The sequence below is a fragment of the Barbus barbus genome (assembly GCF_936440315.1).
Source record: "Barbus barbus genome assembly, chromosome: 38".
NCBI classification, from domain to species: domain Eukaryota; kingdom Metazoa; phylum Chordata; class Actinopteri; order Cypriniformes; family Cyprinidae; genus Barbus; species Barbus barbus.
In genome coordinates this window covers 20,204,885-20,217,988 of record NC_136716.1, presented here as the reverse complement: position 1 = coordinate 20,217,988, position 13,104 = coordinate 20,204,885, and the positions used below count along the sequence as shown (strand labels likewise).

General features: G+C 36.5%; 1 protein-coding gene across 1 annotated transcript in view; it reads left to right on the top strand.

The window, feature by feature from the left end:
- LOC306857995 (semaphorin-4G-like) overlaps positions 1–11,544 on the top strand; it is a 32,326-nt gene extending 20,782 nt beyond the window's left edge. The window contains exons 5-15 of the mRNA XM_079398328.1: positions 642–740; positions 860–950; positions 1,029–1,142; positions 1,504–1,658; positions 4,255–4,430; positions 6,243–6,381; positions 6,538–6,760; positions 7,997–8,112; positions 8,224–8,378; positions 9,388–9,449; positions 9,533–11,544. Of these exons, the coding sequence (XP_079254454.1) occupies positions 642–740; positions 860–950; positions 1,029–1,142; positions 1,504–1,658; positions 4,255–4,430; positions 6,243–6,381; positions 6,538–6,760; positions 7,997–8,112; positions 8,224–8,378; positions 9,388–9,449; positions 9,533–10,512 (2,310 nt within the window). The 3' untranslated portion in view covers positions 10,513–11,544. The remainder of the gene's footprint in view (positions 1–641; positions 741–859; positions 951–1,028; positions 1,143–1,503; positions 1,659–4,254; positions 4,431–6,242; positions 6,382–6,537; positions 6,761–7,996; positions 8,113–8,223; positions 8,379–9,387; positions 9,450–9,532) is intronic.
- The last annotated feature ends 1,560 nt before the right edge of the window (positions 11,545–13,104 follow it).

The window sequence follows — 13,104 nt, the reverse complement described above, 5'->3', positions numbered from 1 at the left end:
GTAAACAATTTTTGTGTTTTTCTGTTTCTTATACCATAATAGTTTTGTATTGTTTGTAGTGTGATCAACGTTTGCACAAGTAGTAGATGTGTTAGGGAAGTAGCTCGTAACATTTTAATTATATTTTGCTAAAATGAATGAAATGACTCAAAAAAAGATTTGTTAATTTTGCTGAACGAGACTCAAAGGTCCGAGTCAGTAAAATGATCCAAACTTCCCATCACTATTTTTAACCTAAATCACAGCAGCGGCCATCTGTGAAGGACGTAGGCTGTCAAACAAACTACAAAATCATGCCAGTGGGTGTTTACTTCCGAATCTACAATCCACCACGCCTATTCAAATGGAGTATTCCGATGAGGGGTGTCAAAACAGGACAGAAAATTATGTTTTTTGATGTCAAAATCTTAAAGGCAGTTCATGAGTAAAAAAAAAAATTTTTAAATGGTTTTATTTAACTGTAAGAAGAACCCAGATTCACGCTCTCAAAAAACAATAAACATTTTCAACTATGTATTGGCTATTGGTTTTCTCCACAGCACCCCTCAAAGTCTGCGTATGGTACTGCATTATGTATCTTTATTTTTATTTTTTGGAAAATTTAAGAGTTCTAGAATAATTTCTTCCTTGTTTCATCACAGACTGAATGCTACAATCATGTGCGGTTCCTGGACAGATACAATGACACTCACCTGTACACCTGCGGGACGCATGCCTTCAGACCACGCTGTGCTTACATAGTGAGATGTTTACCTCTCTCATTCTGTACTTCATATTGCAAAGAAATTGTGATCATGAATGTTTTGTAGTTTAGTATAAGATTGAGCATGCTGCTTATAAATCTCCATGTTTTGCTCAGGATGTGGCACGCTTTACCTTTGTGCGTTTTGAGGAGGGAAAGGAGAAATGTCCTTACGACCCTACAAAGGGCTACACTGGATTCATAATAGGTAAATGACTTAATTCATAAGCTTATTTCATAACTTGCAGGTTTCTTCTTGAGTGACCTATAAGATTTGATGTTACAGATGGTGAGATGTACTCTGCCTCCCAGTACGAGTTTCGTAACATCCCTGATATACGACGCAACTTTCCCTTCCCCAACTTGCAGACGGACGATTCCCCAACAAGATGGCTGCTGGGTTAGTTGAAAAAGAAGAATGTGAATGGCTACTAATGTGTTCTGAGTGGTTTTCAACACATTGCTATTTGAAAGTCATAGCTGTTTTATACTCATTGTATCATCTGCCAAGCAAGAATCAAAAAGTAGTAGCATGCCTACCTTAGAAAGCACTACTAATAATTCAATACCTTTAGGGAAAATGTTTTGATTCAGTTAAAATGTAAGATATAAGATTAAAAGGAACAGAAGATCCTAAAACTATATTTTAATCACTAAACACTGTACTTTGAAACTTCTCAGACACACAATAAGATCTGTAAGGCTCATAATTGGTCCATTGTGGTGTGGGCAGCAGTTAATGCTGATGTTCTTTCTCGTAGAGTCAGATTTTGTCGGCTCAGCGTTACTCAGAGAGAGCATCAACAGCTCCATCGGGGATGATGACAAACTCTATTTCTTCTTCACGGAGAGGAACACAGAACCGACAGCTTACTCCAGCCAGACCAAAGTGGCCAGGGTGGCCCGTGTGTGTAAGGTAAAGTTTGGGATATATCTTGAAGAGGAACAATTGTATGTTCATCTGTATTTTTTCACATCTGGTGTTCAAATTTGCATTAACAAGGCATTTTCGCTCCTAAGTACAATTCAAATGAGCTAAAATTATTCAGAGCTCTGTGACAGCGCCAGCCTGACCTCATGTCACCACACGTTCCTGGAGTTCCTACGGTTTGCCACTGTTGCCAGGCAGATAAAGTCCCACTACCCAAACTATCTCTCTCGTTCTCTTTCCTTCTCCCACACATGCTCTCCCACCTGCATTACTCTCATCTCATTTAGTGTCTTCATTGTGTTCGGATAAACCACCCAGCATTTTCCCCTCACCGTTATATCTTCATATATTTCACACCTGCATTCACTCTGCAGCTAACACTTCACGGCTTTGGGAAGCAGGTCAGGTCCCTTACTGTTTGATTTACTGAGTTAGGAGGGAAAGAAGCTCCAGTCCAAAGTAGGCCACACTACGCACGCACACACACACACACACACATCTATATGGCCGATTAGACACATCACATCCACGTGTATACACTACTGTTCAAAAGTTTGTGGTTGTATTTTTAATGTTTTTGAAAGAAGCCTCTTATGTTCACCAAGACTGAATGGTGAAAATCTCAGTAAAATTGTGATTTTCTATTTTTTGTTTTAATATATTTAATTTATTCCTGTAAAGCAAATCTGAATTTTCAGCAGCCATTACTCCAGTCTATGGTGTCACATGATCCCTCAGAAATCGTTCTAAGATGCTGATTTGCTGCTCAAGAAACATTAACAATATTACTCTGAAACAGCATTACCAACATTATAAGTGTCTTTACTGTCACTTTGATCAATTTAATGCAGAATAAAACTATTAATCTCTTGAACAAAATGCCGTACTGACCCCAAACTTATGAACAGCAACATACACTGAAGAAAATAAAAAATGCTTTAGTAAATAGTTCACAGTCTTTAGGTTAACTAAATAAAATTATTAATAGTTGTGAAAAACTTTGTTAGCATTTTAAATAGATAGGTTAAAAACACTAGTCTCACCCCAATGAACAAACGTTTTGGTGTAAGTTCAATCAAGATGTTAAAGAACAATTTGAATATATTGTTTTAAATTAGTCCAATTTGTCCTCTAAATGTAGGCAACCCTTAGTCACTATACATTAAAAATCTTCTGTTGACTTACATTGTGTTCAGTCGGTGAGAAATTACTTTAATTAAGCAGGTTCACCAAGGGGAACAGTAAACACCCTTACAGAGATTAGTGCACAAAACAACAATAAAAGTTCATCAAATTACTAATTAAGTACAGCAACAAACTATTAATACTAAGTGTCCCTTAAAAAAATAAAAAAGCAAAGCACAGCAGCAGATACATGAAGTTTATAGTACTTAGCCTAATTTCTGCTTTGCAGAAGCTACTAGAGAAAATACACAAAATAAACATTTAAAGAAATATGTGATTTCCACAATTAAAGTCTAAGTAGCAATTATATGTAAGGTACTCTGAATATTGCTTTCCAGTGTTTACACATCATAAATGTGTTCCATATTAATTAAGAAAATATTTCCTGTCAAATTAACAAAGCATGCCTTGCTGTGATAATGGCAATAATGAGCAGGAGGGAAATGATTATTCTGCCCCAGATGTCTTCCTCAGCCTTCATGAGCATAATTATGTAACGTTGTACACTCTCTCTGTTTTTCCTTGTAATCTGTTTCTCTACATTTCAACTTTGATATAGTTTGTCTAATAGACTGAAAGTTGTTTTTTTGCTACAGCCAGTATACATAGTGTACATTTTTTAAAATAAAAATAATGAAAATCTTATGGGAAAAATTGCCATTTTCAGTGACCCAAATATCTGATACTTAGATCATGTGACATTGCTAATAACTTTTGTTATGGAGAAACTGTACAAAAGGATCTATTTCCTTTACTCTTATATTTGAGCCATCCTCAGTTCTGGTCTTTCTTCTTCTTGCCTGAATGTGAACTGACACCACAATTAGCCTGAAGGTCCTCATGTTACTACTAGAGCCTGATGGAGCCTGTTTTTGAGCAGAACGCTGTTAGCACATTTAGGACAGATTTTTGTTCCCACAACTGTGTCATTTCAAGCTGAATGTTTAATTCAAGAGAGTTTCACATAGCAGTGCTTGGTGCATATGGCTGTGAACGACTCTCAAGAGTATATGTGAATTATGCAAAAAGCCATGGGGTGGGTTGGTAGAAATTCCCCAGATAATATTTTTTTCCCTTTTCAGTATACGTCTGATTTGACAGTTGACAGGGATTGTGGTGTGATGCAAAGCTACATAATCATAATTTATCATTTAAACTCAATTATGTCACATCCCATTAGATTGTAAGATGGGGCGGTATTATGTTCATTTGTTAATATTTTTACAGCTACTTTAGTGTGACTCATGCCCCTGAGGAGTCAGCTTTAAAAGAACTGCAGACTATGTATAATATGTATATTGTGTTGTTTCTACTACACTGAGTTAATAAAAATGAGCCACGCTTTTGTAATTTGCTTAGATTTTTATATCAGTTGCTTTTTGTTTGGTGTTCACAGGGGGATATTGGAGGACAGAGGACACTTCAGAGGAAGTGGACGTCTTTTCTCAAGGCCAGACTGGTGTGCGCCATTCCTGATTATGAGCTTTATTTCAACGTGCTACGCAGTGTTTTTGTCATCGAGGGAAGCAACGTACACGACAGTGTCTTTTATGGTGTTTTTGGACTTGAATGGTGAGAAAATTCATTAAGATTGGATTTGAATTATGGTAGCAAACAGGATGCAGAATTGTAAATTGAATTTAAATATAAGGAAATATAGTTGGATGGCTGGATGGATGGATGGATAGATAGTAATTTAAAGCAGTCAAGTGTGATGTTATCACTTCAAATTGCAATTTTGGCACAACATTGATTTTGCTTCAAATTTAAGGCTGCAGTTAAACATAAGCCTTCAGTTTTAGTGGGTTGAAATGTTTTACAGTGAGAGGGGTGCTGCAGTCTCATTAAATGTGATGTGAACTGAAGTAGCATTAATCCTCTAGCATGTGACCCGGTTATCTTCATTCTCAACATTTTTTTATGACTAAAGGATTTTAGCATGAGAGCCCATCTCTAAATATTCCCATGTGTTTTCCTCGCTAGCAGGGACACTCACAATAGGACACAGGGCACTGGGCCAGTATTTGAATAGGCAGAATCGAGATCGAGAGAGAGAGAAAGTATGCAGAGTCATGCTACATTAAATTGTCCTTTAAATGTCTACAAACTAGTTGGTGACCAAATTTTTTTAATTTTTTTTTTATTTGTCACATACACAATTATACAGAGTATAACCAGCAGTGAAATGTGTGCTCTGCATTTAACCCATCCAAGTGTACACTCAGTAGTGAACATACACCCGGAGCAGTGGGCAGCCAATGCTACGGCGCCTTGTTTCCAGGTAGTGTTGAGTGGCAAACCCTTTTTTCGGCCTGAAGGGAGTAATAACATCAGTCTTTCATTTTGAAGCTTTCTAGTGTTATGTCCCACGGGTGAAAAAAAAAATGCAATGGGTTTGTTTTTGTCCTTGTGTGTTTTATAAGCTTTATCTTTCTCCATAAGGATACAGGTTCAGGGACTATCATTTGTAAGTTTAAACAAACACTGCTTGAAAAATGACAAGTTCATTTTTTCTTCATCCATCACACACAAAAGAATTAGTGAATAATTCACTAAATTTGCCCAACAGCATGTAGAAATTGGGTCCTTCAGCAATGTTTGCAATTCCACAATGGTGTCACTGACACTCTTGATAACAGATTTGGTGTTTATTTACAGTTGAATTATTAAAGAAATATTCTGGGTTCAATTCAAATTTATATTGACAGAATATATGAAATACTGTTGACACAACAGACAACAATTTTGACTTATAACAATTGTGCATATAGTAATGTGTACACAATGGAAGTGTATGGGGCAAGGCGTTAGACTATAATAAACATTCAAATACACAATGGGCCAGTTGCATAAACATAACCACTATGTTAAAACTGTGTCTTAGGAACTAGTTTGACCAACTTCCAGTTAGCCAAGAGGTAATTAGTCTTACTTTAATGATTCAAATTGGGGCAAGCTACCATTTTGTTATTAACTGTAAAGAATTATGACCAGTCTTTAAGAAAACAAATTAGATTATAAAATTTTTAAGACTAGCGTATGCAACTGGCCCAATGTTTTAAAATTCTTAACACAACATTACATATACATTAAATATGATACTAATGTGATAAAATGTAACAATAACATAAAATGATGTATCTATAACCTGGTTAATCACAAATCAAAATAAAACTGTTTCTACTTTATTATAAATGTAGTGGGGAAAAAACATTCACATTTAAAATTCAACAATGTGCTGTGATCAATAAATTACTATGAAAATATTTTTCTGACTATAAACAAAAACTTACTTTTTTTCACTATAATTACATTATTTAGGGATAGTATAAGCACTTTAATAAACATATGAGTTTCACATCTCATTCTCTTTCTCACTGCCAGGAGAAATGTTAAGATGTCTGCAGTGTGTCAGTATTCACTCAAAGATGTCCAGACAGCTTTTGATGGGCCTTACATGGAACTACAGGACACCAAATGGAGGGAATACACTGGGACAGTTCCAGAACCGAGGCCTGGCTCGGTGAGATGCACTAAATCAAAATAGTCCTATAAACTGTTGCCTTCTAGTATCTGTTCTAATATAGCAGTAGGAAAGCTCTTTGGGACTTTTATTGCATTGTTTCTATTTTCACTCTTCTGAGGAATGTTATGTAACAGTGGCTTTGTTTCTCTTTAGTGTATAACTGATCAGCATCGGGCCCTGCTCATAAATTCCTCCAGGGATCTCCCTGACAACATACTGAATTTCGCTCGGAGACATGCTTTAATGTCCAGACAGATCCAGCCAGTGGGAGGACGTCCTGTGTTGCTCCAGAGGAGCGCAGACTACACTAAGATTGCTGTAAAACAGGTTGTGGGATTGGATGGACACGTCTATGACATGCTCTTCATTGGAACAGGTAAGGGTAAATTTCCTTTATTAGTTATTGATTTGATTTTGAAATTAATCAAAAAAAATAATAAATTTTTTAAAGTAAAAGTGAAGTGACAATTTGTGCTCTGCAATTAACCCATCCAAAATGCATGGGTTAAAATGCACAGCAGTGAACACACACCCAGAGCAGTGGGCAGCCATTTATGCTGCGGCGCCCGGGGAGCAGTTAGTGGTTCGGTGCCTTGCTCAAGGGCACCTCAGTTGTGGTGTACATTCACCCCCCACCTCCCCACCTAAAATTCCTGCCGGCCTGAGTCTCGAACTCGCAACCTTTGGATTACGAGTCCGACTCTCTAACCATTAGGCCACGACTTCAAATTTTGATTGATGTTTGATTGTGATATGAAGATTATAACAGTTTGGGGTTGGTAAGATTTTTTTTTTAATGTTAAGTCGTCGTCTATGCTCACCAAGGCTCCATTTGTTTGAACAAAAATACAGTATCTATCTATCTATCTATCTATCTATCCATCCATCTATCTATCATTATCCTTTTATTGTGGCCAGCCTAAGGCACACCTGTGCAATAATCATGCTGTCTAATCAGCATCTTGATATGCCACACCTGTGAGGTGGATGGATTATCTTGGCAAAGGAGAAGTGCTCACTAACACAGATTTAGACAGATTTGTGAACAATATTTGAGAGAAATAGGCCTTTTGTGTACATAGAAAAAGTCTTAGATCTTTGAGTTCAGCTCATGAAAAATGGGGGCAAAAACAAGTGTTGCATTTATAATTTTGTTCAGTTTATATATATATATATATATATATATATATATATATATATATATATATATATACACACACACACACACACACACACACACATATACATACATATATACACATACATATACATACACATACATACATACATATATAAAGTCAATCAGGAGCCATCACTTGTCCTCAGTGTAACAAAAAAATAATTATTCTAATATGCTGATTTGCTGCTCAAGAAACATTTGCTATTATTATCAATGATAAAAACAGTTATGCTGCTTAATATTTTTATAGGAACTGTGATAAATTTTTTAAGAATACTTTTGTAAAATTAGTCTTTTTGATCTATTTAATACATGGTTGCTGAATAAAAATAGTATTAATTTATTTTTACACCTTATTGACCACAAACGTTTTGGACGGTAGTGTATATTTGGTTGCATAGCTTGAAATTTGGTTTGTGTGCTTCTCTCCAGATGAGGGCTGGTTACACAGGGCTGTGAAGATTGGAGACCATGTTCACATCATCGAGGAGCTTCAGCTGTTTGAGGAGAAACAACCAATCAATGACATGGTGATATCACAAAAACAGGTAACCCATGATGCACCTAGTAATTATTAAAAACCAGCATTAAATCCAAGTGTATAATACAAATGCTTATGAATCCCAAAAAATCTTAGGATGTGCATTTTTGTTCAACAGAACAGCATCTATGTGAGTGCCGCCGCTGGAGTGGTGCAAGTACCCCTGTCATCCTGTGAGCGCTTCACCTACTGTTATGACTGTGTGTTTGCACGAGATCCATTCTGTGGCTGGGATGGTAGAGCGTGTGCTGAAATAGCAGCTTATGATAACAGGTAAAAGCAGACATCTGGTGTTTTTAATAATAGACATTTACACATACTGTTACCACAGTCTAAAAGTAATTTTTCTGGCAACGGCAGGTGATATAAGAAAAATGATTAGAGATATATAACATACATAATGTCACAACTATATCAGAGACCAGTATTAAATTTAATTGGCTGATATTGGATTATGATCTCTGCTTGTTTTAAAATTTTGATTCAAATAGTATAATTTTTTTTTTCTATAGCAGATTTCAAAAAAGGATTTATCTTTATTGGATATATTTTATGCTGTAATGTTGTGATGCCTAAATGAACTAGCATACAAACTTTTTATTTTAGTTGTAGTTATGTTTTTAGTTTTTATTTTACATAGTTTTTTGTATTTAGTTTACAAAGTAGTATTAATAGAATCAGTGAAACAAAAAGAATGATCAGAATTTTAATATTAGTGCATTCCTAATTTTTTTATATATATTTTAATTTTTATATACATATTTTTAATTTTGCATTTTTTTTATCATATATAATATTTCTTAAATATTTATTTATATGAAACTGTATTTTGCATTATTTTTCAAAAAATATTTTTGTTCTTATGTCAGTGGATTTAGATGTTTTTGTCTTATGCTTATGTTAAAAGTGCAAGTCATTGTGTCACCACAATTATAAGCCAATCTTAAATGAAAATACACAAATGAAATGAGAAATTGAGAAATGATCAACTTTAGGTGTCTTAAATAAACCTCCAACAAGATAAAAGTTGTTAGAAGATGCGCATCAGTGAAAGTCAGACTATTGTTCTTACAATGTGTGTTAAATCACGTAATATTAGCATTCTTAATAAAGTTATCAGCCAGCTGGTGAGTAAATTTACTTATTTTCTTGCTAAAGCCAATTCTTTACTCTCATTGGTCTCTTGGTGTTAATTTTCAGACCCAGTGTCCAAAACACATTCACACTATTTTTTGCATGCTTCGATTAATGGATTTAATTAGTACAACTCTGTTTCCTGTAGGTCCAGTCTCATCCAGGATGTCCAGTTTGGAAGCAGAGGCTGTACTAACATTACAAGCGATGGTGCGTTTGCATGTGAATAACTTCTGAGCAGCCTAGTCAGGTGACTTTTAAGAGTAGACTAATAATGTCTTATATTTTGCCAGGTTTCGTCATGCACCGGACACGTGCAGTGATGGCAGGAGATGATGTGCTGTTACAGTGTGAGATCCGTTCTAACCTGGCCACCCCTCACTGGACGCTGAACGGTCAGGAGCTGGAAGGTTACGGCGTAGACTTCGGCTACCGCACCGGCACTGATGGCCTCCTCATCATTGGCGCTCAGAACCAGCAAAGTGGACACTACCGCTGTTATGCAGTAGAGAACGGCGTCTGGGTTCCTGTTCGCAGCTATATGGTACGAGTCCAACCCGTTCCGCCCCCTGCATCGCATCTCTCAGGAAGCCCGACAGCTTTACCCGAAAGTTTCTTTACCACCACAACTGCGCCAACTCCGAGTCCTTCCAGCGGTCCTGTGGAGCAGCTTCTGTCGGCCCCACCGGCCCTGTTGCCTTCTAGGCCGGAGTTCCAGACCTACAGGCACATGGAGGCCATGTATATCTCTCTGGTGGCTGTTCTCGGTGGGCTTTGCCTGGTTCTAACGGTGGTCCTCCTGTATGTTAGCTTCTGTACACGCAACTCTCCCAATGCCAGAAAGTACTCCCAGCAAGCTCTGTCCATAACCACAGCAACCGAAAGAAAGAGGAGCTCGCACTTTGAGCTCAAAACCATCTCCAGCCATTGCAACGGCAGAGCGGAGGGGCGTAGCAGAGCGATGTCAAGAGATGGAGAGTTTCTACAGATCGTTCCAGCAGACATCCAGACCACGCCTAGTAAGGAACCTCCGCCTGCACCGCCACTTCCCATGCCGCCGCCCCTGCCCGCATCGGAGTACGCCAACGGACTTTCGGCCACGTTGCCCAGCGTGCTGAGAAAGATGAATGGGAATAGCTACGTACTCCTAAGGCAGACGGACACGGAAATGACGTCTCCGCTTTACCACTCCTTCACCGAGGAGCTCAACAGGATTCTTGAAAAGAGGAAACACACACAATTGGACATCCAACCAGATGAGAGTTCAGTGTAGCATGATCTCGCACCACTGGTATATCGCCCCCTTATGGAGTGTTACATTTTGTAAAAGAGCCAAGAGAACTGTGTGCTGTGAAGTTCTTTGTTATCTCGATATACAATTTGGCTTGGTGCCTTTGAGAATCATTTTGTGAAAATATATTTGTGAAAATATTGGTCGACTAGCTAAAGACACCTAGACTGTGGACCTCGAAGTGTAAAAATCACAAGATAGACTTCAATCAAGAACATATAAGACTGAATTTGGTTATGTTGTTTTGTTTTAAAGGAGAAGTAAGAGACTTAAGAACACTGTCCAAAGACTTTCTCAGCAAAGCAATGCATATTTGTACATAATTAATGTGTTATTATTGTGCAAATGCAGACGTTTACAGATTTAGTTTTTGCCTAATTGCACCTGATGTAAATAACAATCATTTTATGATCAAAGTATAATAAGTGGAAACTTTGCTCGATCATTAATAATTCTGAAAGAGTTTGGGTTTTGAGCTTGTTGTCAACATTTCATGAGTGTTGAGGGCACATGTTCTTGAGCTTTGGACTTTTTAACAACGCAATTTCACACACTAGATTGCAGTCAGATTGCAGGAGCAGCGAGTGTTAGCACATGCATCGTTGACATCTACAGATACAGAGATGGTCATTTTCAGAGCCACTCAGCTGTAGAATTCAATACCTCCTTCAGGGATGATTTGTGTTTCTCTTTGGCAGTGTGTCAGAAGGAGTGAATGGATCTCAAAATGGAAGAAACACTCTCTCTGATAAATGATTTCCCTGTCAAATGCTGTCCAGCTTTGACAGAATATGATTTTTATATTTAAATGAAGGAAGAGATGCACACAAAGGGAAGTAAAAGCCAAAAAAACTTTTGAAGTTTGATGAGTTTGCATTTAGTTAATTTTATGCAGTTTGAATGCATGACAACATTCAACCGTTTTAAACTCCAGACATAAATGTATTTCTATTAGGGCTGTCAGTTGATTATTGTAATTTACTCAAATTAATAAAAAAAATAAATGATACTCTACAGCTCAAGTGTTTGGAGTAAATTTTTTATGCTCACCAAGGCTGCTTTCATTTGATCTAAAATACAGTAAAAAGAGTAATAATGTGAAATATTACAACAATTTAAAATAACCGTTTTCTATTACAGTATACTTTAAAATCGTATTTATTCCTGTTATAGCAAAGTTGAATTTTCAGCATCATTACTCCAGTCTTCAGCGTCACGTGATCCTTCAGAAATCATTCTTATATGATGATTCGGTGTTCAAGAAACATTTCTTTTTTTATACCAATGTTAAAGACGGTTGTGTTGCTTACAATTTTTTTATGGACACCGTAATACATTTTTGCAGGATTCTTTGATGAATAGAAAGTTCAAAAGAACTGCATTTCTTTGAAAAATATCTTACTAACCCCAAACATGAACAATAGTGTACTGTTTATTAATGAAAATTTTAGCACAATTAATAATGCCCCCTAATCCAAATACAAAAAGTTAAATTTTTTTTAAAAAAAGACTTGCAATTTATATGACATAATGACATCACAATGTCTATTTACTGATTTGCTATTATAATAACTGAATTATTTTTATTTGGGGGCTTTTCTCAGCAACTGAGTAACTGAAATTAATTTGATTCAGTAATCAGCATATAGCTTGCATTTAAACTGACAGGCCTAATATCTATACAGCTGCATATCTCATTTCTGCTGTGTGTATTGTGACCCTGGTTTTGTTCTGGTTTGTAAACAATGTTACAGAGAGACGTGTTGAGTCAGCTCTTGTCGTTTCTCCCTAGTGGCTTTCCCAGCTCGTGTTAGTCAGTGTTGCTGACAGGAACAGCACTGCTTAGCAAGAACTCAATCGAGATGCAGAGAGAGGTGTGGAGTCTTTTCTTAAAGCAGCTGAAAGAGTAGGGAGAGACATGATGTGCTTGTTTTGGTAAAGTCAGTAAGTCATGAAGCTTGTATACATGAGTGCTGTCACACTGACTCAATGTGCTTCAGCTCGTCCCTTGTTCACCTTCTCCACGTTATTTTGCATCCATGCACTTCAACCACTTGATCTACATAACATTTTTGATCAATCTTCCATGAGATGTATTTCTATTGCATATCAATAAAAATAAGATTCTGCCTTTTTGGTTCACTGATATAAATACATTACACAAGACTAATTTTGTTGGGTTTTCAGATTTACACTGCTGTTCAAATATTTAGGGTCAGTTTTTAAAGAATTTAGTACTTTTATTCAACAAGGATGCATTTAATTGTTGTGATAGTTAAGACATTTACAATACTGCAAAACATTTTGGTGATTCTAATAACATTCTATTCATCAAAAAAAGCAATAACAGCATTTTTGGCAAATTATGACAATAATAGGAATGGTTTCTTGAGCACCAAATCAGAATAATTTCTGAAGGATCATGTGATGCTAAAAATGTAGTTTTGCTGTCACAGGAATAAATAACATTTTACAATAAATTACAATAGAAAGCTGTTATTTCAAATTGTAATTACATTTCACAATATTACTGTTTTTACTGTATTTTCGACCAAATAAATGCATCCTTGATGA